General features: G+C 45.6%; 1 protein-coding gene across 3 annotated transcripts in view; it reads right to left on the bottom strand.

The window, feature by feature from the left end:
- Window positions 1–10,185: 10,185 nt before the first annotated feature.
- Gtf2f2 (general transcription factor IIF subunit 2) overlaps window positions 10,186–27,590 on the bottom strand; it is a 126,713-nt gene continuing 109,308 nt past the window's right edge. For 2 of the 3 annotated variants that reach the window (XM_042285199.2, XM_076545399.1), the window contains exons 7-8: window positions 22,813–22,956; window positions 10,186–10,894 (exon numbers count right to left, since the gene is read on the bottom strand). In XM_042285199.2, coding sequence (XP_042141133.1) covers window positions 10,775–10,894; window positions 22,813–22,956 — 264 coding nt within the window. In that variant the 3' untranslated portion in view covers window positions 10,186–10,774. Of the gene's footprint in view, window positions 10,895–19,080; window positions 22,076–22,203; window positions 22,957–27,590 lie in introns of those variants that run through there. The other variant, XR_013042533.1, reaches the window with a different exon arrangement.

Consider the following 27,590-nt stretch of genomic DNA (forward strand, 5'->3'; position numbering starts at 1 on the left):
TGAAACTCCTTCCTGGTGTATGACTAACTGACTGACGGAGCGATGTCTAGGAAGCCCTGGAACTCATGTTGCAGTTCTCTCCTGAAAGGTGAGGATGTTAGGAGGGGCTTTGGAAGATGACGTCATGGGGCTGCAGCCCTCAGAGTCAGGATTAGTGCCCTTCATGAACTGGACTCCAGCCAACTTTCTTGCCTTCTTTCCACTAAGTGATGACAAGGGTTCAGGCTGCACACCAGAAGACCCTCGCCAGAACCCACGACAGGGGAGCCCTGGTCACGGACTTCAGGCCTCCGTGTTAAATTACATCCATTTACTTATGCATTTATTTGTGTGTGTGTGTGGGTGGCTGCAGGTCACGGCACATGCGGGCAGGTTGGACCACAAACTTTCGGGAGTTGGTCCTCTCCTTCTACTTTGGGGGCCCTGAGAGAGAACTAAAGTTCTCAGGCTTGGTGGTAAATGCCTTTACCTGACAAGCCATGCTACAAGCCCAGATTTCTGTTGCTTACTGGCCACTCATTTTATGGTGGTTTGTCATAAAGGCTGAGTGGACCAGAATATCAATTGTTGCAGGAAAAAAAGTCTCGAGTTCCTTATAGGTCTCACCGGGTCAGGGGCCTCTCGTTGTTTGCTATAGACACCAAGGTGCACATTTGGTAAGGACTCGGCATCAAACACACGCTTCTGTTTTTGAAAACAATTACATTTTATGTGTGTGTATGCTCATACCTGAGCCATGGCACCTGATGGAGGTCACAGAGCCACCTGTGGGAGTTGGTACTTTCCCTCCACCATGTGGGTCCTGAGGTTCAAACTCAGGTCATCAGGCTCCCAGCTTTACTAACCACTGAGCCATCTCACGGGCCCCACCCTTCTACCTTTTGACCGGATGTATCCCAGTGTGCTTCGGGCCTGGCAGGGACTGAAGTGCTTTCTCAGGAGTGAGAAGAGACCTTCTGTCATCTCCCAGTGCTCTTGTCTGGGAAACATCAGACCTTGGAGGTTGAACAGACTGGAGGAGATGCAGTTGGAGAAGGAACCATGAGATCTGTAACCCGACCAACCTGGGGAAACACTCCATTTTTTTCCTCCATGGGAAATCACCTCCAGGACCACTACAATCCGGGAATGTGACAGGCAAGAGGTGGGAACTCCAGGGCTGCCTAGTAGAGGCTGACAGGATGTGTTTGGTGGCATTGGGTGTGGAGCAGGGAGGACCCAATCACAGAGGCACCTAACTCACAGGGCTCTAGACGAGTCACCTGGGGCTTCAAGCCTTTTCAGTATTTGTTTCATCCCAAATTAGGTCTGTTTGATAATCACTACACACACACACACACACACACACACACACACACACACACACACACACACACACACATCTGTTAATGGGTTTTCAACCATTTCCCGTGAAGTGGCTAAAAGTGAACTGTGAACTGCAGGCTACCCAGCTCAGAAAGCAGATTCCACACTGAACATTGACTGGCCGTTCGTCCACTCTGTGGCAGGCACTGAGCCAAGCTGCTCTCATATCCCTCTCTCCCCTTCTGGTACTGTTGGGAAGAGGCCCAACTCAATGGTTTGATGTTAGCAGATGTGAAAGCGCTTCACACTCTGCAGAAACTGTACTCTGAGTTTTGAATTTGGATCTGTTCCCTGGGCAGTGACATGCGATTTGATATGGTATGGCAGCATTCAGGCAGCTACCCCAGCACAAGGTAAACACCACATTCCATAGTGAACAGTGTTGCTAGGCTGGGCTGAACTAAAGCAATTTGCAAATTGTGACAGCCTCATCAGGATGCAACTTTATGGTGTAGCCCAAGAACACTTGTCTCCTTTCTTTTTTGGCCTGTTTTGGTTTTTCAACACAGGGTTTCTCTGTGTAGCCCTGGCTGTCCTGGAACTTGCTCTGTAGACGAGGCTGGCCTTGACCGCAGAGATCCACCTGCCTCTGCCTCTCTAGTGCTAGACCAAGGGTGTGTCCTTTTATCTGTGGTTCCAGGAGAGAATAGAGAGGCTTATGTCAAGGTTCGCACTGTCAGTGTGGGTTCCCTTTTGAGTTTCCCAGGGTAGGGGTTGCGGGGATATGTAGTAGTTGGGGTCACTGAGTTTCTTCAGGAAAGCCTTGAAGTTTCCTATGAGCTGTCCATGACCAGGAAAACCTCCACTAAATGACACTTAGTTGTCTAGTTGACAGTGGATGACAAACTCGGTTGTTTTGAGTCTTGGCTGGTCATTAGCAGTGATGTGGAACCTTGTGAGAATAAGGAGGTAAGGGCTCCTCCTGAGGTGGTGGGGGCTCCCCCTGAGGAGGTGGGGGCTCCTCCAGAGGGATGTGTCTCAGTAGGGGCTAGTAGCCTGTATTTGCCCTGATCTCCCACCAGGATTCTGGTGAGCAGGTGTATCAGAGAATCCAGGGACTGAAGGGGGCCATGGTTCCAGGTGTATGAGGCCTGTGCTCCACTAAAAAGACACGTGTGAATGCTTTTCCTGCTCCCATGTCTGCAGAAAGGCTGTCACATTTCTGACCTGCTGACAACATTTTATTAGTGCACACTAGCAATATGTGAGTTCAAGGGCCACCTGCCAGAAATGGGGTGAGGAACTTCTAAATTGTAGCTAACAACTGTGTCACTGGTGGATAATTGCTGTCCCAACTGCAATTTAAGGCCCTTTGGAGACAAGGTTTCTCTGTGTAGCTCTGGCTGTCCTGGAACTTGCTCTGTAGACCAGGCTGGCCTCGAACTCACAGATTTGCTAGGATTAAAGGTGTGCAAATCCTGGTGCAATTTAGGTTTTTTTCTGGTTGTGTTTAGAGGCAATCTATGTAGCTCAGGCTAGCCCCAGTCATGCAATTCTCTTGTCCTCGCCCTCCTGATTGCTGGGACTACAGGCCTACACCACCATGCTCGGCTTCTTTCCTCATTACGCACGCAAAGCAGTTAAGTCCTTCATACAGCTTACCACGTAAGCTACTATTGTAGACTGCGTATTCTGTTCTCTGCACAAAGGAGTCACAGGGATTCTAGAACTGGAATGGTCATTTTCTTCAAAAGTCCACCATTATTGGCTAGTCATCCCTCACTCTTCTCTTTAGTTGTGCAGCTTAGACCTCAGAACCACTGACCTAGGAACAAGGGGCAACTGGTAGGGCTGAAAGCCATGTAAAGCTGGAGTGTGTGATTAGAATATGTAAAGGTTTGATTTAAGCATTAAGGAAAAAAAAAAAAAAGGAAAGTTGGAGCTGGAGAGATGGCCCAGTGGTTAGGAACACTTGGTGCTCTTCTAGAGGACCCGAGTTCAATTCCCATTGCTCACAACCATCTGTTGACTCCAGGTGCTGACACCATGTTCTGGCCCGTATGGGTACTGACTGTACACAAGTGGTACATATACATACACGCTGGCAAAATCCCCATATACAAAATAAAATATTACCAAAACAAATTGGAACCCTGAGCATTCATCTCTGCCAGAACACAAGTCGTGCGTTGTCAAGGAGGCCAATCTGCAGAAAGCAGGATGGAGCAGAGTATCAACAGAAGCAGAAACAGCAAAGACCATGTGGCCTGAGAGGGTGGCCGGTCCCCAGGACTGTAAACTTTTTTTTTTTAAAGTGAGACAGGGTCTCACTATGTAGCTCTGGCTGTCCTGTAACTCAAAGAGATCCACACTTCTCTGCTTACTGAGCACTGGGATTCAAGGCACAGACCACCACACCCAGCTTCTGTGATGACTATTTTTTAAGAGGGGACAAGTGATGCTACAAAGCCACGTGGGAGACGGTCATTCCCTAGAACTCACGTGCCTGTCCAGTGCCAGCCTTCTGATCTCAGTGAGATGCAGATACGGGGACTCCCCCCAGGTGTTGGAGCAGGCCTCTGCCGTGTCTTTGGCTGAGAGCATACAGCAAAGCCTTCTCTAGACCAGGTTCGAGGCAGTCGTAAGCGTAGGCCATCAGAAGTTAACTTCATTAACTCCCCCCGTGGTGGTGTGAGTAGGAATGCACCCACAGGCTCACAGATTTGAATTCTTGGTCCCCTGGGAGTGGAACTGGGAGAAGGATTTGGAGATGTGGCCTTGTTGGAGGAAGTTTGTCACTGGGAGGAGCTTTGAGATTTCCAAAGCCCCTGCCAGGCCCAGTTCCCTCTCGCTCGGCAGACAGATCAGGACGTAGCTCTCAGCACGAGTGCTGCCATGCTTCGGCCATGATAATCAACCAAACCTCTCAAACCGTAAGCCAGACCCCAACTCAAAGCTCTCTTGATAAGAGTTGCCTTGGTCATGGTGTCTCTTCCCAGCGATACAACAGTGACTGAGACACTGTCATAGCACAAAGGTAACCCTTTAGCAGCCTCCACCCAACCACTCCCTCAAACCAGAGCCTCTCTATCTTCTGTGACCGGCAACAGTGACACGGGAAACATCTGGTACAGATGGATGTGTGTGAACTCGTGAAACATTCGCTGTAATGTCCTGGCTTCTTTTCTCCTGTACATGATACCCTAACCTGGATCAACACACGCACTTTCCCTCAGGAGGAGTCAACCAAAAGCAACTGAAAAGAGCCGTTTATTATTTATTATTAAACTATTATTTAATGTGGTCCTGCGGGCAGGAAATGTAGACCAGTGGTAGAATGCACATTTAGCATGTGTGAACCCTAGGTTCAATTCCAAATACTCCCAACTGTAGCCCTGGAGGCTGAGGCAGGAGCTGGACATGAGCCCGGGAATTTAGGGCTACCTAGGCAGTACAGCCATACTTTGTCTCAAAGAGCAAACAAAACTCGAGTGGTCTTCTTGGCTGTCCCTGCCCAGTCGACTCCCTGGCAGCCATTTGCAACACAAGCATGTGCAACTTGAACTCACACGTGGGAGTGTTTCATTTCAACTTATTAAGCTTGCAAGCCAAGGCTTGCTCGGCTTTCCGACGGATCTGCGTAGGTGGTTAACAGAATGTGATCTCAGAGCTGGCTGTTTGACGCTGTTAAGGTCCCACCTGCCAACGCTGTCTGAGAGTACTGAAGCTTTCCTTCTGAACAGGATAGAAAGCCTGGTGAGTAATGCCTCCCTCTCTCCCTCCACAGCTACACTGTAACAGGCAAGACCTCTGGTAGCCACTCTGGGGCCTTTCTGCACAAGAACAGCCACCTGTCTCTCCTTCAATGGAGACAACTTGGCTCGCAAAACCAACTTCGTGCAGCATGGATGAATTGGTCCCACCCTCCTAGGTTCCACAGGCCAGAAACATGAGTGGGGACGGTGTGGGCTGGCAAAAAGCTTTGACAAGTTCAAGCCTTAGCCTTTCAGCTCCGTGACTAAGACATTGCTGCCCATGCCAGCCCTACCCCCATCCTTTTTGAGATTGGATCTTATTATGCAGATCTGGCTAGCCTGAAACTTGCTATATAGACCAGGCTGGCCTCCAAATCAGAGATCCACTGCTTCTGCATCCTGAGTGCTGTGATTAAAGGCATACATCACCATGCCTGGCAAGACATTGTTTTACTGTGCATTGCTTAGAAACAGCCCTTTTTCATCAACCCACACTCCAGTGTCTCAGTGTTCATCTCTTCCTTCAGGCGTGGTTTTCCCTTTGGAAAGGGTGGAATTTATCAATACTAACCCTAGGAAAACATACCAAGGCAACAGGCAAACCAGTTCAGAGTGGTAACACCGTAGAGACTCCATTTGTAGGGACCTGGCTGGTGTGAGCTCAGGACACGTGTGTGAAACCTACTAAATGTCTGGTGAGAACCATGTCTATTCTCGTCACCTCCACTTAGTCCTCTGGAGGGTGTTCTTGTTCCATGGCAGGATTTGAGATATCTTCTAACTGTAAAGCCCAGGCTGGGGGAGATGGAACCCCATGTATTTCTTGGAATACTCTTTAGCTAATTAACTCTGTTAGAGGCAGACTTTCCCTTTGAAAACCAACATGCACATACCACATAATGAATACAGTTTCAACATACAGACTCAGAGAGAGAAACATCTTGTTTTGCCCTGTGTTCCTACCCCCCACAGGTGGTACTAAGGTAGGTATGCTCCCCTGGCATTTTCTTATGTGTTTACAAACATGTATGCTTTCAAAAAGTAGCTAGTTTTATTTTTATTACTGTAACCAGCATCTTACAAAAAGTGTTTTTAAAAGTTGATCCTGCTCACATTATGCAGAATTTCAATCACCCACAATTAACATTTGCTAACTTTTCCGATTTACTTATTTCATGTGTATGACTGCTTTGCCTTTTTGCCACACAGGCATGTGTACCGTGTGTCTGGTGGTCAGAGCCTCTAGAATTGGGGTTGTAGTTAGTTAGCTGTGAGTCACTGTAGGAGCTGGGATCTAGAACTCGGTCCTCTGCAAGAGCAACATGTGCTCTGAACGACCGAGCCATCTCTCCAGCCCTTAACACTGCTCTGAAACACGTTTCTACCGAAGCACAGGAAACTGTCAGTTCACAACAGCATACCACATTCTTTTAAACTGTTGTAGACATTCCATTACATAGACCAGTTACTTAACCTTCCCTGTTGGTGGACATTTGTTCTAGTTTTCACTCTATTTAATTTTGAAAAAGTCAGTTTGACCAGGGCCTTGTGGTACAGGCCTACAACCCCGGCTACTCAGGAGGCTAAGGTAAGAGGATCCAAAGCTCCAGGCCTGTCTGGGATACTAAGTGCTTTGTGGAGCACACAACTAGTATGCACAGGCCCAAGGCTAACTTCCTAGTCTCCCACCCCCTACCCCCCACCACACACATTAAAGTAGTCTAAGAACATGTCCCTCTCTCCCTTTAAAACTATCTGTTGGCAGGGTCCTGCTATGTGGCCTGGGCTGGAAGTGCAGTCCTCTTGCCTCAGTTTACCCTCTGCTGGGATTACAGACATATGCCACCACACCTGACAAGACTATCTACAGTAAGGCACCTTTTAAACATGCACATCAAAATTTCATTCATATCATATAATCACAGAAGCAACCAACTTTTTCATTGTCCAAAGTTCCCTCGTCTTTGTAGCATCTCCCAAGTATACCCCATACAAATACTGGCCTCCTCTTTTCCTCCTGTTCTGCTCTTGCAGATGCTAGATGGAAGCACACAGTAGGTGGCCACATCAAATGTACCAGAGATCTATCCAACTGCGTGTATCAGGAGTCCCTCATCTTCAGTATGGGAAGAGACCCAATACAAGACTATACCAAAGTCTGATCTACTATCTGGTGCACATCTGAGTGCTTTCCAGGATTTGGTGATTGAAACTGAAGCTACAAGTTTCTTTGTTTTTTTGGTTTTTCCAGACAGGGCTTCTCTGTGTAGCTTTGGTGTCTGTCCTAGAGCTTGCTCTGTAGACCAGGCTGGCCTCGAACTCACAGAGATCCTCCTGGCTCTGCCTCCTGAGTGCTAGGATTAAAGGTGTGCGCCACCACCGCACAGCTGAAGCTACAGGTTCCTAAACACGTGCAGCTTCATCTCCTGGTAGCAGGACTGCGGAGTTGCATGCTTAACTCTAAGAAGCTTCTAATTTTTTTTTCAAGAGCTGCATCATTCTGCAGGACCATGGACAGTGTCTGTGAGTTCTGGCTGCTCTCCTTGGGCACTAGCACCTGATACTGCCAAGTTTTTATCAACAGGTTTTACCTACCCAGCAGGCAAGTGGCATATTTTTATGGTCTTAATTTTGTTTCTCTAGTTACCACTGATTGTTGGGCAGCTTTTCATGTGCTACTGATCCAACCCTATAAGAAATGCTATGTTTACATTTATTGCCCATTTAAAACTATGTATGTAGTTTGTTTTGTTACTGGTTCTGAGAGGTCTTTTTTTTTTTTTTTTTGGTTTTTTGAGACAGGGTTTCTCTGTGTAGCTTTGCGCCTTTCCTGGAGCTCACTTGGTAGCCCAGGCTGGCCTCGAACTCACAGAGATCCACCTGGCTCTGCCTCCCGAGTGCTGGGATTAAAGGCGTGCGCCACCAACGCCCGGCCCTGAGAGGTCTTTTTATAGTTGTGATGCCAACTTTTTTGTATGCTGAACATATTGGTGACACATGACTGAAGTCTCCCCTTTAGCGTCACTGTGGAAAGAGCAGTATTCACTTTTGAAGTTCAAGGCACAGCACTGTCTCTTTGGAGGTCCACATCTGACAGACGCCTTTGAACATCCAGCTGAGTGAGTGCTTACTAATGTCACAGTTGAGTCCTGGGAGTGGCTGGTGGTCTAGATCACTGGTGATCTAGAAGATGTCGAGGTGGGCAGCAGACTGTCTTTTTTTTTTTTTTTTTTTTTTTTTTTTTTTTTTGGTTTTTTTTCGAGACAGGGTTTCTCTGTGTAGCTTTGCGCCTTTCCTGGAACTCACTTGGTAGCCCAGGCTGGCCTCGAACTCACAGAGATCCTCCTGGCTCTGCCTCCCGAGTGCTGGGATTAAAGGCGTGCGCCACCACCGCCCGGCGGCAGCAGACTGTCTTAAAGGACCTGTATGGTAGTCTGCTGCTGTTGCATCCTGTGTGTCCTACTGGAACTCACCTTTCTTCTTTCCATGGAGTTACCAAAGGCTCCTTAGGATCCTACTCAACAGCACTGCAGGAAAGGCTCTGCTCATCCGTTCCCTGTCTGCTGTGAGTCTGACTCTGTTCCCTCATCAGGGCTGTGCTGTCTCTGGCAAGTCCAGTCAGGCCTTTGCATATCTCACTGGATGAAAGGCAAAGCAGCTACAGAAAAACTGAAATGGTAACCAGAGGAAGACTTCAGAGACCCGTCCACTATTAATTTCCAACTTGGTGTTCTATTAAGGAGATGGTGGTATTACCGACATCTACAAAAACAAACTGAGCAGAGAAGGCATCCTTGTGTTGATGGCAAGTCCTGTGGGGTGGCACATACTATAAAGTTTACCCCCACACTAAGTTCTGCAGTGACCACGACACCAGCACAGGCTTCTGGACGTTAGGCTTCTAGCTATGCACAAGTGGAGGGAGTGGAAGGTGGAGTGGATGTGATCAATGGATACGTGCATGAAACTGTCAGAGAGTAAACACGAGGTTTGTAAAAAGTGGCGCCAAGGGGCAGGGCATACTTGGCATCAGGAGGGTGGGTGAGGACGAGACTTCCTTCCTTAGTAGGTTTGTGTCTTACAGAAGGACAAACAACACTGTTCTTACAACGGTGGCACTTACCCTCAGCCTTCTGGTGATATGCCACTAAAGCAAATCATGGTATAAGCTCCTTCTCCCTTTCCCCTTTCTTTTTTCTTTGAGACAGGGTTTCTCTGTGTAGCACTGGCTGTCCTGGAAGTCAGTCAGAGCTCCACCTGCCTCTGCCTCATGAACGCTGGGATTAAAGATGTGCACCTCCACCACTGGCTAAGGTCCTTCTCTTAATGAAAAATTATTTCCTTGATTTAATTATACAAAATTTTCTTACATTTCCGGCATTTGTACAGCTTGGCTGCAGGCATCCAGAGCAAAGAATAAAATGCAAACGAGCTCTAAGCAAATTTTCCATGTGATTCCTTTGTTGAAGGATCTTTTGCTTTGCAGGTATGATTTAGGACTGCTTTAACACGTGGCATTTTGTCTAGAAGAAACTCATGGTGTGCATGGACTGCTTCCATCCACAATCAATTACAGATGACAAGAAAAGGGTATTTGGAGGCTCTAGGCAACAGTGCCAGCCTTTTCTACCTCAGCTGCATCACCCCACAGCCCCGACTCAGTTGGCAATGGGATCTGATAGTCAAAGGTCAGCTCTTGCCTACAGAATGGGAAGTGAAATTCTCAGGCCAGAGCCAGGCTCCAAAGAGCTTATATCTGGTTAGAGGAGATTTACCTTGAAATGCAAAGGTTCTTAATTTTCAATTATTATTAAGAGATTAAAAAAAAAAAAAACATTCTCATGTATATGTCTGTGTGAATGTATGTGTGGCTGCCTGAGCAGACCTGAAGAGGGTATGGGTCCTTTGGAGATGGAGCTATAGGCAGCTGTGAGCCATTCTAAGTGAATGCTGGGAACTAACCTCATATCTTCTGCAAGAGCAATGTATGCTCATAACCTGCGCCCACTCTCTAGCCCCAATTTTCTTATTTTAAAAGTAAACAAAAGGAACACTAACACCCACAGTTTGGACTGTTTCTCTTATCATATCATAAGGGAAAATAGACCAGTGATGAAAGCTGCCATTTAGTACAAAGTGAACAGGTCCCTTTATTGATGTATGCTTGAAGGTGAACATGACCTCTGTGGAGACCAGTTCCCTCTTTAGTTTCAGAAAAAGGAACTTGGACTGTGTTGTCTTAACAGTTTCTGTAGTTGATGGCCCTTCCTCATTAGTTTCTCAGCAATACAGACAATTTTCATTTAGGAAATATCCTACTTATACTTGAAAAGTTAACCCTTAAAAACAAAAGCAGTTTTAATTCCCAACCCCCTATCCATACCAAGAAAACATTTTTTCTTTTGTGAGGGAGGGTCTTGCTGTGTGTTCAGCTGGCCTCAAACTGGCCTCTTCCTGCCTCAGCCTCCTGAGTGTTGGCCATGTGGCATGCGCTAGCATGCCCAGCTGAATGCTATGGTTTATTTAACACAAGTTTAGTCTATAAACAACCCCTTTCTCTTTAGAAAGCACTTGAGAAACATCATGGAAGGAATGGCAGCTTTAACAGTTTCCTGAGAGGAACTGCAGAACTGTAGCCGGTGCTGTCCCGCAGGCGGTCAGTGTGGTGTGAGCCGCTGGCTGCCGGCGGCCTCTCACTGTCCGGCACACACTTCTCAGTCACTCTTCTCTTCTGCTTGGTAATGCCTGTACTCTGGCTTCAGCTCCCAGGTATTTTTGTGAATCCCCTTTACATTCTGAATGCCAATTTCTTTCAAGATTTCTTTCAGGTATCCCTAAAAAACAAAACAAAACAAACAAATAAGCAAACAAAAACACCACAGAGGAGATTATTAAGGCAGACAATAACACTTGAAATACACTAACGATTCACAAATAACAAAGCCAATGCTTCTTAACCCCAAGTGGGGTTTTCAAGGAAGAGGTTGTCCGGCACACCCCACCAAACACTCCACTATGTGCACCAGGCGTAGGAAAACACGCTTCAGGGATGGCTGCTGAATGTTCACTGAACTACACGGAGGGCATCTGCTCTTGACTTCAGTGGCTTAATGGACTCGGTCCACAGGCTGCAGTCAGCAGGTTCCGAGCACACACACACACAAAGGACACACACCGCAGGGATGGGAAGTAAACGTCAAGAATCAAGCACAGGACAAGTATCTACAATTCCCACTTCTAAGATGAGGTTTCTTCTTTCCCAGACAGGATCTCATCATGCAGTCTCAGCTGGTCTAGACCTCGGATGTAAACCAGAGAGGCCTCAACTCCCAGCATTCCATGAGCCTCCACTTCCTGAGTGCTGGGATTAAAACTGAGAGCCACACCCCATCCGACTAACACGGCTCTTTGAACTCTGAGTTTCAGAAACCCCCCTTCCTGTAGAATAAGGAAAGGTATCATCTTTGTGTTGCCCGAGCCTGCCAAAGACGGGAGAGGACTAAGAACTAATAATGAGCACATCAGTTAATGTACTACAAAACCCTGCCTACTTGCCAAAGCCCACTGAAGCACCCAATATAAACTGACCAATACAAATTATAGTAGCTTCTAAGAGAAAGAAGTTAATTATTCACAAGTGATGTGTTCTGCCACAGAAAACCCAATCAACCTAAATTTGACTATGTGCTTCCAAGAATCAGTCCCAATATTAAGATGGTTGCTCTCATTGCAGGAGGAGAGCTAACTCACTCAGAGGAGAGGCACTAATGGTGGAGCAGCCACTGCCCAGATAATATCTGCACTGTGCGCATTACTACCCAAACCATACTGTGTGTGGATTTTTAGCAAGCTCCAGTGCATGCATATGGCCAGCTAGCTTCAAACTCACAGAAATCCACCCGATTCTGCTTTGAGAGTACTGGGATTAAAGGTGTATGCCACTATGCCCCCTTCCCATATAAACAGGGCCTGCAACTCTATGTAGACCAGGCTGGCCCTAAACTAGTAGAGATCTGCCTTTCTCAGCCTCTGGAGTGCCACCATATGCAGACTTGTCCTTGTTTTTTTGAGACAAGATCTCGTGAAGCTGTCTAGGCTGACCCTCAAGCCTGGATTCTTCCTTCTTCTGTTTCCCTGAGAGTACTGGTATTAGGGGCATGCTTCACCATGCCAGGCAAGAGGAAGTCTGCCTCTGGCCAAGTCCCTAGCTGATTTGTTCAACTACTCTGAAGTTCCACCGTATCTGCTTTAAGACTGTTGAAGCTCTGACACTCCAGGATCAGTGAGCCCTTGATATCCTTTGTTCTCTGAACCAGGGCAGGACACCGCAGGTTACCATATAGTCCAATTCCTACCCAGGCTGATTTGGAATAACACAGCACAATCCATTCAGCTAGGGTAGGCCGCCATTTGGGAATGTAACAGCTGGAAACTAGAGCTCATGAAGGGCCTGGTCTCCTGGCCAGCCTTCCCAGCCAGCAAACAGGCCCCAGCAGGTGGCAGCAATGAACAGCGAGTCCCGGGTTCCCAGGCAGCTTGCCTGCCCCCCACACCTCCTATAGTCAGCTTTGCTGAAGGAATGAATGTGAATGAATAAGCAGAGGCTTGGGCATGCAGGTAATGTGCACGTCTGCCATCTGCTATTTCAAATTACACTTGAAAAATGGGACACTGTTCACAAACTACTTTCTAATTAAACTGGATTCATAAATGGAAAACGATGGGTCAGGCACAAATGATCTCAGTTTAGGTGCCAAGAATGACATCTTTGTAGAATTCCAGAGAATGGTCTCTTGTGTGGCTGCTAAGATGCCGGTGCACGAACAATCACGTGGCTGGAGATGCACCACAGCGGGGCTACACACAAACAGCCACCGCCAGGAGCATTTCAGCAGCCCAGAGAAAAGAGCTCTCCTGACGTCCAGTTGTGGGCCTACCTATAATGCAGGCCAAGAAGATGGAAGGCCAGCAGTGTTCACCATGAAACCGTGAGAGTGTCTGCACAGGGCTGGAGAGCTGGCTCAGCCGGGAGGGGCTAGACTCACAAGCACAAAGACAAAGTCTTCACTCTACAAGCTGGCTGCTTCCCATGCAGTACACGAACTTATTGCAACAGTAAGAGGGGGATGAGATAATCACTGCCTACTGACCTGGTCAAGTAACAAAACAGCATCAGAAAAACACTTAACCAGGCTGTAACTCTGCGGGGTGGTGGTTTCAAGTTTCCTTTGCCTTTAGGAGGTTTCAAATCATAAGACATTAAACTCCAACCAAAATGAAAGGCCTTGGCAAGGGGGATAGGCATAGTGTTTGCGAGAAAGTAGCAGTAGCTACAGGGTAGAACATGTTCAGAAAAATCCCTAAGGGGAGGAAGATGTCTTCCTTTTAGAACCCAGAACTACCAGCCCAGGGATGGCACCACCCACAATGATCTGGGCCCTCCCATAACTGCTGTGGAACAACCTTTGTACAATGTAAATATGTATTGCTCTCATTATTAATACAAAGCTGACTGGCTGATGGCTAGGCAGGATTTTCGGGGCAGAGAAAATGCTGGGATGAAGAAGGGCGGAGTCAGAGTTGTGAGGCCAACAGAGGAAGCAGGATAGAAATGAGGTAACAAGTCAAGAACCATGTGGTAGAACTTAGATAAGAAATATGGGTTAATTTAAGTTCTAAGAGCTGGCCGAGCATTATAATTTATTAAGTCTCTGTGTGTTTATTGGGGAGCTGGCAGTCCTGACAAATAACTCTGCCTATACACATCAATCACTAATTAAGAAAATGCCACAGATCTTACCGAAACTTTCTCAATTGAGATTCCCTCCTTCTCAGATTACTCTAGCTTGTGTCAGGTTGATTTAAAACTAGTCAGCATAATAGACAACGGTGAGGTGTTTCAAAGATGTCTCCTGGCTTGCAAGTCTCATCTCAGGTTCCTTCAGGGGCATCTACTCTGGCTGGCTTGTCTTCTGTCCCCCCTCCATCCCCTGTGCTTCTGAGTTCTCCATGCTAGGTGCCCCCCCCTCCCTGCAATGCTTCTCCTGCCCTCATAGCTCACCCTTTACCCTTTACTTGTCTGGCGTATGTCACTTGTGCAGAGCAGTTTTCTTCAGCAGTCATCTCAGCCACACAACTGCATTCCACACTGCCCACCTTCCACGACAGCCCCTCCCTCCTCCCTCCAAGTTTCTCTAATAACCCAGTTCGGCTCTCTGTGCTTAGACTGTCTTCAGGACCGCCTTTCTTTACATGTCTTTCTCCTCTTGAGTCCTGCGTTCCTGCCAGGCCTCCCTCCCTGGACATCACTGATGCCGGCCGGGCACTGAGTGAGTAGGGTGCTTGAGTACTGACTAGGTAGCAGCAGTGACTGGGGAGCGGCTAAGAAGGGCTGTAGAAATGAGCCCCATGAACTCCAATGCTTGTTACTTCTACACTCTTTGGAGTCTCACTTCTGGAACAGGCAGTGACAGTCTGAGGAGCAAAACTGAGTGAACTGCACTACCTGAATCTGAATGTTCCTTTTGAAAAGCTGTGCTGTAGCTGTATGCGGGAAAGCAGACCAGACCACACAATAATGCTGGAGAGAGAGATGAAATGTTAACAATTGTACGTGGACCGACCATTGTTAATCTCACTCCCTTAGTTAGCCACACCAGTAGTTACTCCGGCACTGACTACATGCCACTCAAGTGGGACAGAACCTTGGGCTTCCTTGCAGATCGGATCAGGTGGAGACATGGCATACCTAGGCAAGCACAGGAGAGTCACATACACAGCGTGCTGTGGGAGCACTAGGAAGGGAGGGCCGGGCCGCTGCCCCTGCCTGTGAAGCTCTTAAGTTCTCTGAGGATGGGTACTGCTCATTTCAACTGTAATTCTGTGCAGAGAGAAGCACATACTTAAAAACTTCCTTTCCCACCTCAATGCCTGCCTTTCAGAAAGGACGCCAGCAACCGGCAGAGCTTGGAGTCACGTGGGACTAGGATGTTTCTCATTAGTGTGGGCCACAATGCAGCACGTCATTCAGACACTGGCTCATCCTCGGTGCTCATCAAAGGGATGTGTGGGAGGGAAGCAACAGCCAGTGGAGCAGAGCAAAGGGGGACAGAGTGCCACAGGTTCCGGGAAGGAAGCAGCGAAGCATACCTGAGCACAGGGCCAGAGGATCAGGATGGGCTTCGTGTTTGTGCTCAGGATAAAACCGGTGAGTGACAAGTCAGAATCGGCCAATGGACTTCCATACCCTCCTTCCTCCAGCCTAGGAGGAGGTGCAAGCAACCCATGGTTTCCTCTCTGCTTCCTGCCATGTCACCCACCCAGTTCTTTCCTTCTCCAGCTCTGCAACCTCAGAGGACTGATCTGCATTTCATTTTGTTAAGCATTTCAGTGATAAGCATTATTTACATAATAATAAATCAACTGAACTTGATTATGAACAGCTTTGTCATGGAGCAGATTACAGCTACTAATGTTTTCAGTAAGTTAATCACAGACCCTGTTTGGCTTCTAGTCACAAAACTGGCCCCACAAGTGTAGATCAAGTGCCCAATATGCAGATCTGTGTGGCCCAGGTGGCACATGGGGATTGTGTGTCTTGTTAACAGGGTACCACAGGAGGAAGGGTGTCAGAAACAGAATTTTCCGAGTGAGTAAGTGACTCCTGTCAGAGATGTCAACAGAACAAAGGACTGTTGATGAGGCTGTTAGTGACTTCAAGGCACAGGACGGCTCATTCAGAAACGAACTACACATTAGGAGGAGAGTGAAGAAAGGCACCAGATGCTCCCACTACCTCAGACAGACTAAACTGTGAGCAGGAGAGGGAGGGCGGTGCGGGTCTGTGGTTTTCTCCTTTTCCCCTCACTGGCCACCCCACCCCCATCCTGTGCCGTCTCTGGGTTTCCACTGGTTGTATTTCTCCCTTTGAAAACTCTAAGCAGCCTACAGATTGGTAATAAAATGGTCAAAGGATAAAACCCTGCTTGATTCAACTTTACATTTTATTCAAACCTTGAAAAACTAGCTAATTAATGCCTTATAGGTCTGAAGGGTTCTTTTTAATTTTCAAAACAATCTCTCAGTGTGTAGTTCTGCTGGTCCAGGCTGGCCTCAAACTCACTGCCTGCCTCTGCCTCCTGAATGCTGGCATTAGAAGTGTGCACTACCACACCTGGCTCTTTTAACTCTGGTAAAGACAGGCTTCAGTGCTGGAATAGTTTACTTGTATATGGAAGAGCTGAACTTGGGTTATTAAAGGCTGGGCTATAATGGTTTAAAACTGGGAATAAAACAACATTATTATAGATACTTGAAATCACGAATTACTAGAAAACAGATATCCAAGTCTTAATAAAAGAGAAAGCACCACTTCCCCCCCTCCTGAGACAGGGCTTCTCTTATAGCATTGGCTGTCCTAGAACTTGCTCTTTAGAACAGGCTGTCCTAGAACTCACAGTGATCCACCTGCCTCTGCTTCTTGAGTGCCACCACCATCCGGCTACACCACTTATTTTGAAAAAAATAACTGAGTTTGACATCTTACCCAGAATAATGTGTCAAGACAGAAAGCAGAGCTGTAGATGTCTAGAATTGAGGGTGGGTGACTGCTAATGCAGATGCCTTTCTTTGGGGTGCATGTTCTAAAGCTGACTGTGGGGATCACCTTGTGACTGTCAGTATACTAGCTGCTCTGATCTATACAGTTCAATACAGTTCACTCTGCAAACAGAGGCTTTAAGTGGGAAGAATGATGAAAAGGAACCGTATGCTGACAGGTACCTGTCAACTCAGCACTTAGGAGGCTTGAGGCAGGAGGAAGCCCTACATGACACCAGCTACACTACTCTCTGAGTTCAAGGCTGGCCTGGACTACATACTGAAAAAAATTTTTTCCAGCCACATACACACGACATATACCCGTCCAACTCATGGCATTTTAAAAAAAATATTAAAGACCAATTTTCTGGGTTACCACCTACAGGAATGTTCCATTTACGTTTTGTACATAAATAACACACAATTTTGTTTCTTGGACACCTGTCCCCAAAACTATTACCTGTGCAGCACCTTCTATATAAGCTTGAGATATTCGAACATGTTACCAGAGGACAGACAAAAGGGCAGCAAGGTCAAGGGGGGCAGAGCTCCAGCTCCAGCTCCAGGTCAAAGCCAGTCTGGGCTACCGAGTGTGACCCCACCTCCAAACAAACAACCAAAACAGGGCCGGGACAGGGCTGGGGGGCCCAGTCCCCAGAACCAGGAGTTTGGGATCAGTCCCGTCTCAGCCAGTTCTTGACCAGCCTGGGCTATGGGATCTTGTCTCTACACAGCAGTATTTAGATGCTGGCTTTCTAAGTCTCCGGCCTGCCCTGGCACTCTAGCTGCTTCCATTTTTAACTGTGTGTTTCTCTTCTTAATAAATTGTCTATATTTCTACCACTACCACCAATAATAATGATGATGATAAAATAAAAAAATAAATAAATACAACTCAAACCTTTATTCAATAGAAATATTAAAATTTTGTAAATGTATTTAAATTTTACCTACTTTTATTTAGGTTATTTATCTTAGTGTAACATTTCCTATTTTAAAACTTTTAATTAATGACAGTCCTTTATTGAGAATTACTTTTAATGTATGAATTAATTATTCTCCAAAAAGGACTGTCATTAATTAATATATACTCTTTTAGAAAATTTAGCATCATCGATACCAAATTCAAGAACTGAAGGCATATGAACGGAAGACTGTTAAAACCAGAGACAGAGGAATCAAATAGAAAAAGGGAAGCTCCAGAATACAGCACTGTAACAAACAGCAATGATCTGAGACTATAAATTGGGATAGGAGCTGATAAGCAAATAGCAAGCTTGTGTCCTATCTCCCGCACTCCTGACCATGATCAATGATACTACATGAAAAGCAGAAAGGAACCATATTGTGAGGAAAACACATTTCCCTCCTCATTAAAAAGGCTGTCAGGAAAATTTTCCTTGCTTGTCCACAGATCTATATATGTGCTGGAATAAATCTCAGAGGACACAATAATGACATTCCTCAGCTGAAGTCAGGACAACTGTGTCCAAGCCCCAGCCCTGCCCTGAACCTGTTAGGTAGAAAAATCAGTCTTGGGGCTGGAGAGATGACTGAGCTGTTAAGATTTAGGTTCAATAACACCTATGCACATTAACTAAAAATAAATCTTAAGAAAAGAAAATCAGTCTCTATGCTACCTTTTACTTTAAGGACCCAAGTAGGCAGCCCACAGGCCAGGATTTGTAGCCCACAGCATGAAGAATAGGACTTTCTGTCTGGCTTGAGCAACCTGGGTGTCAGCATTACTTACTAAATGCTTGGTAAGGTATGGCAATCAAGTTTTGTTCTGGAACCGCAGAGGTGGCGTGGTCAGTAAAGTTCCTGCCAAGCAAGCATGTCCTAAGTGTGAGCCCTAGAACCCTTGTGAAAAAGCTGGGCATGGAAGGTGTGCCTGTAATCCCAGCACTAAGGAGGTGGAGACAGGCAGATCCCTGGGCTCGCTGGCCCACCACCCAAGGCTAATGAGAAGGCTTAGGCCAGTGAGACAAAGGACAACAACAGGAGGCACCTGAGGACTGACATCCAATGGCGACCCCATGTCCACATGCATGTGTATAAACTGCATGTGCAGCTCCCCCTCCTAAGCTGTGCGTGTGTGACTACATTGTATCTGGAATTAATATGTTAGAGCATTTCCTGACCTGAAACAGAAACAGTCCAGAAACAGACACTCAGCCGGGCAGTGGTGGCGCACGCCTTTAATCCCAGCACTCGGGAGGCAGAGCCAGGTGGATCTTTGTGAGTTCGAGGCCAGCCTGGTCTACAGAACAAGCTCCAGGACAGGCACCAAAACTATACAGAGAAACCCTGTCTTGAAAAACAAAACAAAAAAAACAAAAACAGAAAGAGACACTCAACTCCTATGAACTCATCGGAACCCACCCTGGGTCTTTTACAGGAATAACCAGGATAAGTCTTCTGAGCGGCTGCTAGCTGGGAGGAGCTATTTTGGCTACCTTAATGGGCAAGCATCTTCTTACAAATAAAGACAACAAACAAGGAAGATGGAAAGAGGGAAAGGAACAGTCTAAGTAGATAACACGAGAAGCAAGTTCGAGCTACCTCTAAAGCCACGGCCTGGAACTTTACAGCCACACGAGGCGATACATCCTAGTTTTGTTGACACTAGTCTTAGTTGCTTTCTTCCCTTGTAACTGGAAATCATCACCAGTCACAGACCCCAATAGGACAGGCTTGAAAGTCTCTAGGTTTGGTGGGAAAGATGCACTCTATTTCAAATTCTCTAGCTACTTTATCCTTGGGGAAATACCACACAATCTTTGACTCCAAATTTTGCTTAAACTCCTTTTATTCTAATCCCTTTTAAAAGATTATTTTATTTTATGTGTGTGGGTATTTGGCATGTTATATGCCTGTCGGATTCCCTAGAACTGGAGTTACAGACACTATGAGCCACCACATGGGTCCTGGGAATCAAACCTAGGAGGGTCTCCTGCTGTTTCTCATGGGGCCATCTCTCCAGCCCCAAGTTTATTTGTTTTTATTTTATGTGTGTATTTGCCTGCATGTACGTATGTACATCACATGCATGCCTGGTGCTCTTGGAAGCTAGATGAGGGCACTGGATCCCCAGGGCCTGAAGTTACAGATGGCTGTGTCCTCTGGAAGAACAATCAGTGCTCTTAACTGCTGAGTCATTTCTCCAGATCTTTACTATTTATTTAGATCTTTACTTAGGCCTATCTGAAATAGCTTGTGAGTCCCAGGCTAATCCCACCTGACTGCTGATACAGCACCATAACTGCTTTGCTTATGGAATACCTACCATGTAGAGAAGCAACTGTCGGGCAGGACTGTGTGAGGATGGGCACCAAGTTGCACTTGTCTTGTGACTCAAACCTATTCTATTATTCAACTATCCATTTTGAATTAAAAGGTGGTGCACTCGGGGGCTGGTGAGATGGTTCAGGTAGCCAAGCCTGATGACCTGAGTTTCATCTGTGGAACCTACGTGGTAGACAGAACTAACTCTCAAGCTATCTTCTGACTTTTACATGTACGCCCACACCTACAAAATAATAAACACACCTGGGAGGACCGAGTGCAAGGAAATGACAGGGCTCAGTTATAATCAGAGCGGCCTCGACGGCATTACTACAGATATACACGGGTGAAGAGGAGGTGCTGGAAGCAGGGGTCAGGTCTCAGAGTGCCATCGGCAGCTTCATGTTTCACAGGGCACAACTAAAGTTTTCAATGGCTTGTGTTTTTAAAGGAAATGTCATGTGTGCTTCTAGTTTATAGATAAAACATGGAGGAAGACCAGACAAAACAGAGCAAATGTTAAAGATCACCAAGAGCTGGGGAGAAATAACGGGTTTCCTCTATTTCATATTTTATTTTTATTATTAAATATGTTTAGTTATTTTTATTTTATTTCATGTGTGAGTGTTTTGCCTGTCTGTGCACTGCATGTATACCGGTTCCCACAGCATCCAGATGAGGACACTGGACCCCTATATTCTGGACAGTTATGCATTGTCACATGGCGCTGGGAATCAAACCTTGGTCCTCTGGAAGAGCAGCCAATGCTCTGTTCAATACCACTGAACATCTCTCAATGTTTCATATTTTAGAGAGAGAAGAAAAAGCTAAAAGCTGAATCACATACAAACATTCCCTTAAATAGGTACCATATGCTGACTTTGTATCAGGTACCAAAGCTTGGTCTTTTCAAACTGGCTGTCTTTGAGAAGGTTCTACTGTCCTGGTAGCCTATATAAGCTATATACTAGTGAATGACATAAAGACTACCTTACCCTAGGGTAGTTTCTGTGATGAGTAAGTCTGCTTGTAGAAATGAAGGGTTTTAGGAAGAAAAAATAAGAGAAAAGAAAAAACTAGAGGTAAATATGGGGGCATGTGCTTTTAATTCCAGAACTATAGTAGCTGAGGCAGGAGAATTTAGAGTCTGAAGTCAGTCTAGGCTATGTAAGTGAGGTAGCCAGGCAGCAAGTAAAAGTGGGGTGGAGGTGGGGGATGGGACATGAGAGATGGAGAGGAGAGGGGGGAAGGCAGGAGGTGTGTGTGTGGGGGGGGACGAGGGAGAGAGAAAGAGAGAGAGGGGAGGGGAGGGAGGGACAAGCAAGCATGTGAGAGAGAGAACAACTATCTGACCAGGGCAGAAGAGCTGGCTCAGGGTTAAGAGCACTGGCTGCTCTTTCAGAGGCCCTGGGTTCAATCCCCAGCATCCAATGTTCTTTTCTGGTCTCCCCAGGCAGACATACATGGAGGCAAAACACTCATACACAAAGAATAAAATGAAAACAAAACAAAAAACCCACAAAAACAAACACCCCCCCCCAAACTGAACTGATGAAAGAGTTTGTGGAAAGAGGGTACACATGTATTATGTATTATCCTTGAGTTTGGGATCTTCCAGGCTCTGAGTACTAAGATTACAAAGATGCATCACTACATCTACCCTAGACAGAAATTCTAATAGTTCCCTTCCTTACAGGCAAAATGAATAAACCTACCCCCCCACGGTAAGGACAGGAACTTCCTTTCCCTAGCATCACTAGAATGTCCCCGCACTTGGCTCATTTCCTCATGTCTAACTGTGCACATGTTTTATTCTTCAAGAATAGCTTATCTGCTGTCAGTGTCTGGAACAGCCTTTTCATGTAGACATATTTACATATAAAAGTAAAAAGATAAACGTCATTAAAACCAGAAGAAACACAGCTTGCTAATAAATTATTCCTTTAAAAATATTTTAATCTAGTTTGGGTGCTGTTTCCCAGGCTGTGAAGCCGAAGGGAAAGAAAGCATTAGCTGAGCTGCTAACAGTGTAGCAGGAACACTTTCACAGAAATTAAAAAGAATGTGAAACATTTGGCAGATCTCAGATTAATATTAAAAACACAGATTCCTTTTCTCATACAAAATTACTTCCCGCTGTGAGTTCGAGGCCAGCCTGGGCTACCAAGTGAGCTCCAGGAAAGGCGCAAAACTACGCAGAGAAACCCTGTCTCGAAAAACCAAAAAAAAAAAAAAAAAAAAAAAAAAAAAAAATTACTTCCATTAAATGTGTCTATGACCTTATTACTACTATTAATTGTATGTGCAGGGTGTTGTGCCTGCATGGATGTCTGTGCACCACATGCATGCTTGGTTGCCTGCAGAGGCTGGAGAGGTGTCAGATCTCCTGACCTGGAGTTACAGATAGTTACAAGCCACCATGTGGGTGCAATGAGTCAAACCCGAGTCTTTAGAAGAGCAGCCAATCTCTTTACCACCGAGCCGTATCTCTGGCCCTAACATTTTATTATTGTGTATGCACACATGCTTGCACACAAGAGGGCCTTGGTGTGTGTGTGTGTAACAGTCAGAAGACAACTTTTAGGAGGGGGGTTCTCTCCTTCTGAAGTGGGTTCAGGGATCATCAGGCATGTGCATGAATGCCTTTATAGAGTGAGCCATTTCAGTGGCTCTTAAATGTATCTTAAATCTCAAGTAATGAGGTGGATGTTGGGAAGACATAGCTGCATTAATGAAGACTTGTTTTCTGAGTGTCAACATGAACTGTCATTACAAGAGTGGATGTGAACGTACTCATGCTTCTCCTCATTAATACTATGTTAATGAAGTAGGGTATACTTAAGGATCAGTAGAAACACATACATACCACAGGCTGCTTTGTGATGTCCACTAAGTCCTTAAGATTATAGTACTGATGTTTCTCAAAGGCTGAAAACAGCATGTCTAGGACGTGTTGTTTGTCTGCCCGAGCTCGCTTTCCATCTTCCTTCTTCTTCCTTTCATATTCAATCTATAGGCAAACACAGAAGAAAGGTATCAATGTAACAGAACCATTTGGAAACAGGCATTTCTGTCCTAGTCATCTGAGAACTACATTGAAAGTTACAAGGTATCAGGCCTCCGGCAGGGACTCAAAGTCAAGGTCTTGTTGCCCCAGGACTCTCAGTACCTTTCAGGCTCTAGGACAGCTACAACAATGCTCTAAACCATTTTCAGTCTCCCTTGACGCTTTATGTAATGCATTCATTTCCCCCAAGGAGGTTTTCTTCCTGGTTAGCCTGGACTAGCCAGAAACTAACTTGCAGTTCCTTTGTTTTTGATTAATCAAAATACAGTAAGATGATTTCATGACTCTCGGAGTCCGCGGGCGGGCACAGGCTCATTACAGGGCAGGTACTCTAGCCCCGGAGAAGGGAGGGAAGCACTAGGAAGAAAGGATTCTCCCCTCTGACTCCAGCTGTGCTTTACTTCTACACAGTGAGGTGCGACAACGAGAAAGGTAAATACCCTCAGCACTGACACCAGCAGACTATTTTTCTGAATCGTCCTTTATCTTCTATCAGCTGTCCTCTAAATGTACCTGAATATAACATACCTCTTATTCAAATAAAGCCAAGACACTAGGACCATGTTTATGTACCCCACAGTGTTGTACATCTTCACACACACCAGCACTGGACGCAACTCTCACCCCTCACCAAACAAGCGTCTCGGCGGCAGATGGAGACCATTACAACAAACTACAACTGGTCAAAAGCAGAGAACAACTGACCCTGGGGTGTCCACTGCCAACAGATATATCTACAACATAACTCAGGGAACATGCTGGAAGAGGGAGTAGGAAGAGTATTAAAAGCCAGAGGACCAGACTATCTGTTGTGAGACAGTATTTTCTGTACCAGACAGAGAAGCTGCACCCATGGAATCGCAATACTATGGTCACCTAAATAGGACCTGAATAATGACACCAGTTGACATGCAACTTGAATGGGGAAATCTCAGAAAGCCCCACCCCTAAATGAAGAGCCACAAGTAATTGATGACTGCTGAGAGGAGAATCAAGTCTTCTCCAGGGATGAGCCCCCCTAATTGGTTACCCAGCACCAAGTGGTCATTGTACACATATGAAAAAAAAAGTATATATGAGCAATGCTAAATGAACCAGCAGATTATTTGTAAGTATGTATGAATATGTATGTATGTATAATATGCATGTGCGTGCACACACACACACACACACACACACACACACACACACACACACACTGGTAGTTTTATGTCACCTTGACATAAGAGTTATCTGAAAGGGAACTTTAATTGAGAAAATGTATCCGTAAGATCTGGCTATAAGGCAATTAGTTATTGATGGGAGAGGTCCTACCCATTGTCGTGTTCCTGTGTTCTACAAGGAAGCAGACTGAACAAATAATGAGGAGAGGAGCAAGCCAGTAAGCAGCACCCCTCCATGGCTTCTGCATCAGCTCCTGCCTCCAGGTTCCTGCCCTGCTTGAGTTCCCATCCTGACTTCCTTCAGTGATGAGCAGTGATGTGGAAGTGTAAGTCAAACAAACCCTTTCTTCCACAACTACTTTGGTCATGGTGTTTCATAGCGGCAACAGTGACCCTGACAACATGTACTACTAATGATGACGATGATGAAAACTACAGAGATAATACATGAAAGCAGGAGAGCTTGAAGGTAGAGAAAGGGGAGCAGTGAGAGAGGGAGCAGGATATGATAGCAGGGGCTTGGAAATGATCAAAATGTATTATAGACAAATATGAAATATAATGAAATCCAGTATTTTGTACAATTGTTTGAATGTTAATAAAGTTAAAAAGTAGTTCTCTCCCATTGTTATCATCCTGGTACTAATCATTTGCAGAAAATGATCTTTGCATTAAAAATAATTTGTTGGGAAGATAATTCAGTTAGTAAATGCACAGCTGAGTTCCATCCTAAGAATCCAGGTAAAGAGCAAGGCATACTGGTAAGTACTTGTAACCCCAGTGCTGGGGAGGCAAGGACAGACATCTTCCAGATACCTGAGGTTCTGGGAGAGTTCTGAGCCACTGAGAAACCTCGGCTCAAAAAAAAGGCAGAGTAATGTGCTGCAGAAAGGCCAGTCTGGAAGCTCCCTGGGTAACTAAAGCTCTGGTGGGCTGGAAGAGGCCAGCAGAGAGGAAACCCTGCATACTGAGATTACCGTAGTGTGGGGACCAGCTTCAGAACAGCCCAAGCACTCAGAGATAACAACTCTGAGTCACTTAAGCTTATGCTCTCTATTTTAAATGCAGTGGTAGGACATCACTGAACTTCCTAGACAAGATCATAACAGAGGAAAAATCTCCAATGCATGCTACAGAATAAAGCCCAAGTCAGTTTCAAGATTCTCTCAGTGAGGCAGGCCTATTAGTGCAGGCCTGTGATTCCAGCTACTTTGGAGGCTGAGACAAGACCAAAAGTTCAAGGCTGCATGGGCTACAGAGGGAATTCAAGGCCACCCCAGGCAACTTGGCAAGACTATCTCAAATTAGAAAACAAAACAAAAAGCCAGGGATAGAGATCAGTGGTAGAATGCTTGCCTAAGTAACAAAAGGAAAAAAAAAAAAAGCATCCAAAAATGCAGGAGAGGTATCTTGAAAATAACATAATAGCATACCTATGTGCAGCTATAAAAGATTTAGAAGGTTTCCCTGGGTTCCAAAGATGGAATTAAGAGAATGATCGTACTGGGGATCAAGAAAGCATGAGTGACCAGAACCAAACCCACAAAACCAAGTATCACAACACGCTACCCTCCCAGTTTTAATTTATGCTGGAAGAATATAGGAGGGCTTGAGCTCAGGAATGGGAGGAGTGATGGATGGCATATTAGCAAGGTCTTCTTTGTTTGAAATGACTGGAGAAGCTGGATGGTCAGTAGGAAAATGATGTCATAATCTTTCCAGTAAAGCAGGATGGCTCACTTAGAGAAGGTGCACATTCTATTCTGCAATGGTGAGACATTTATGTGGTTTGTTTTTTTTCCAACCCCCAAATCTAGAGCCAGTAAGGCTTGACTCAAAGGTAAAATTTTCAGAATAAATTACAAACAAGCTCAAATTATAATTACTAAATGTTAATTAGTAAGAAAACAACCAAATATTGCCTAGATTAACAAAATTCCTGGTTGGTATGTTCTCACCCCAAATACACTGACTGCTGCACAGGTTCTGGTGTTTTCCTTCTTTAACTAAAGAGAAAACGCATACAGGGCAGGGTAGTACACTCAACCCCAGCAGGAGATCAAGGTCATCCTCAGCGACAGAGGATTAAGGCTAGCCATGGACTACATGCCTAAAGCAAAATAAAAAACCTCAACCACCAACCAAGTGTAACCTGAAAACCCAGGTGTCTAAAACAGCAACGATGAAAATGGAGCTATCAGTTCTCATTAGAGAGCTTTTAGGTACTGGAACATGTACTTAGTGTTCTTAGAGTCCAGACTATAGATAACTTATAGAAAAAAACTTGCTTTAAAATAAATTGGTTAGCCGGGCGGTGGTGGCACACGCCTTTAATCCCAGCACTCGGGAGGCAGAGCCAGGCGGATCGCTGTGAGTTCGAGGCCAGCCTGGGCTACCAAGTGAGCTCCAGGACAGGCGCAAAACTACGCAGAGAAACCCTGTCTCAAAAAACCAAAAAAAATAAAAAAACAAATTGGTTAAATTTGCCTTGGCAAGGTCTGAGACAGGTTCATAATCTAAATTCTCATCTGTGGTATTATCTGCCAAATCGGTCCAGTGTTCACATTCTATTAAAAGAGACTTAGATGCACCAAGCTAAGAGTACCTAAAGGTGTTGTTTTTCCCTTTATGTACACAGGTGTTCTCTATGCATGTATGTCTGTGCATCAAGTGTGTGCCTGGCACCCATAAAGGCCAGAAGAGGGCAATGGATGTCCTGGGACTGGAGTTCCAGGGGCTTATGAGCCCACCACAGGGGTGCTGGGAATCAAATCCAGTCCTCTGGAAGAGCAGCCAGTGCTCAGAAGTGCTAAGCCATCTAAAACGTAATGTTGTACTTAGGACAAAGCGAAGGCCTTGAAGTAACTGTTGTTGTTGTTTTACGCTACACAGTGAAAAACCGTGCCCCCGTATTGTACTCAATGGAACACTACAAACGAGGCCACACAAACAAACTCTGAACACGATGAACCACTGTACCCAGAAGATGACTTTGAGCCAGTGTTGTCTTTCCCCGTTGGGTATTTCGCCTCTCACTGATGCCCACTGGAACTGCAAGGGAACAATATGTAGAGCAAGCAGCCAGCCAGCTCCTCAGCAGCCAGGGCAATGTACAAATGACTAAGATGTCACTGGCACAGAAGTAATTGTTATGTCGTGTGAGTTCTACTTACTGACCACATCACTGTGGAACCAACTGCTAGAGAGAAATGTTAACTCAGAACGCACTTTAAGCCTAGTCTCCAGTTATGTTTTATATTCCCCAAACTTATCAGATGAAATTAATTTTATTTTCTCAAGAGAACAAATTATTCAAGATTAAAACATAACTGCATGTTGAAAATTGACTGTGGATGTGGTATAGACATGCTCAATCGTTATTACTGAAACCTTAATCACTGACTAAAATTATAA

Source organism: Peromyscus maniculatus, chromosome 9, assembly GCF_049852395.1.
Source record: "Peromyscus maniculatus bairdii isolate BWxNUB_F1_BW_parent chromosome 9, HU_Pman_BW_mat_3.1, whole genome shotgun sequence".
In the NCBI taxonomy this organism is placed as follows: domain Eukaryota; kingdom Metazoa; phylum Chordata; class Mammalia; order Rodentia; family Cricetidae; genus Peromyscus; species Peromyscus maniculatus.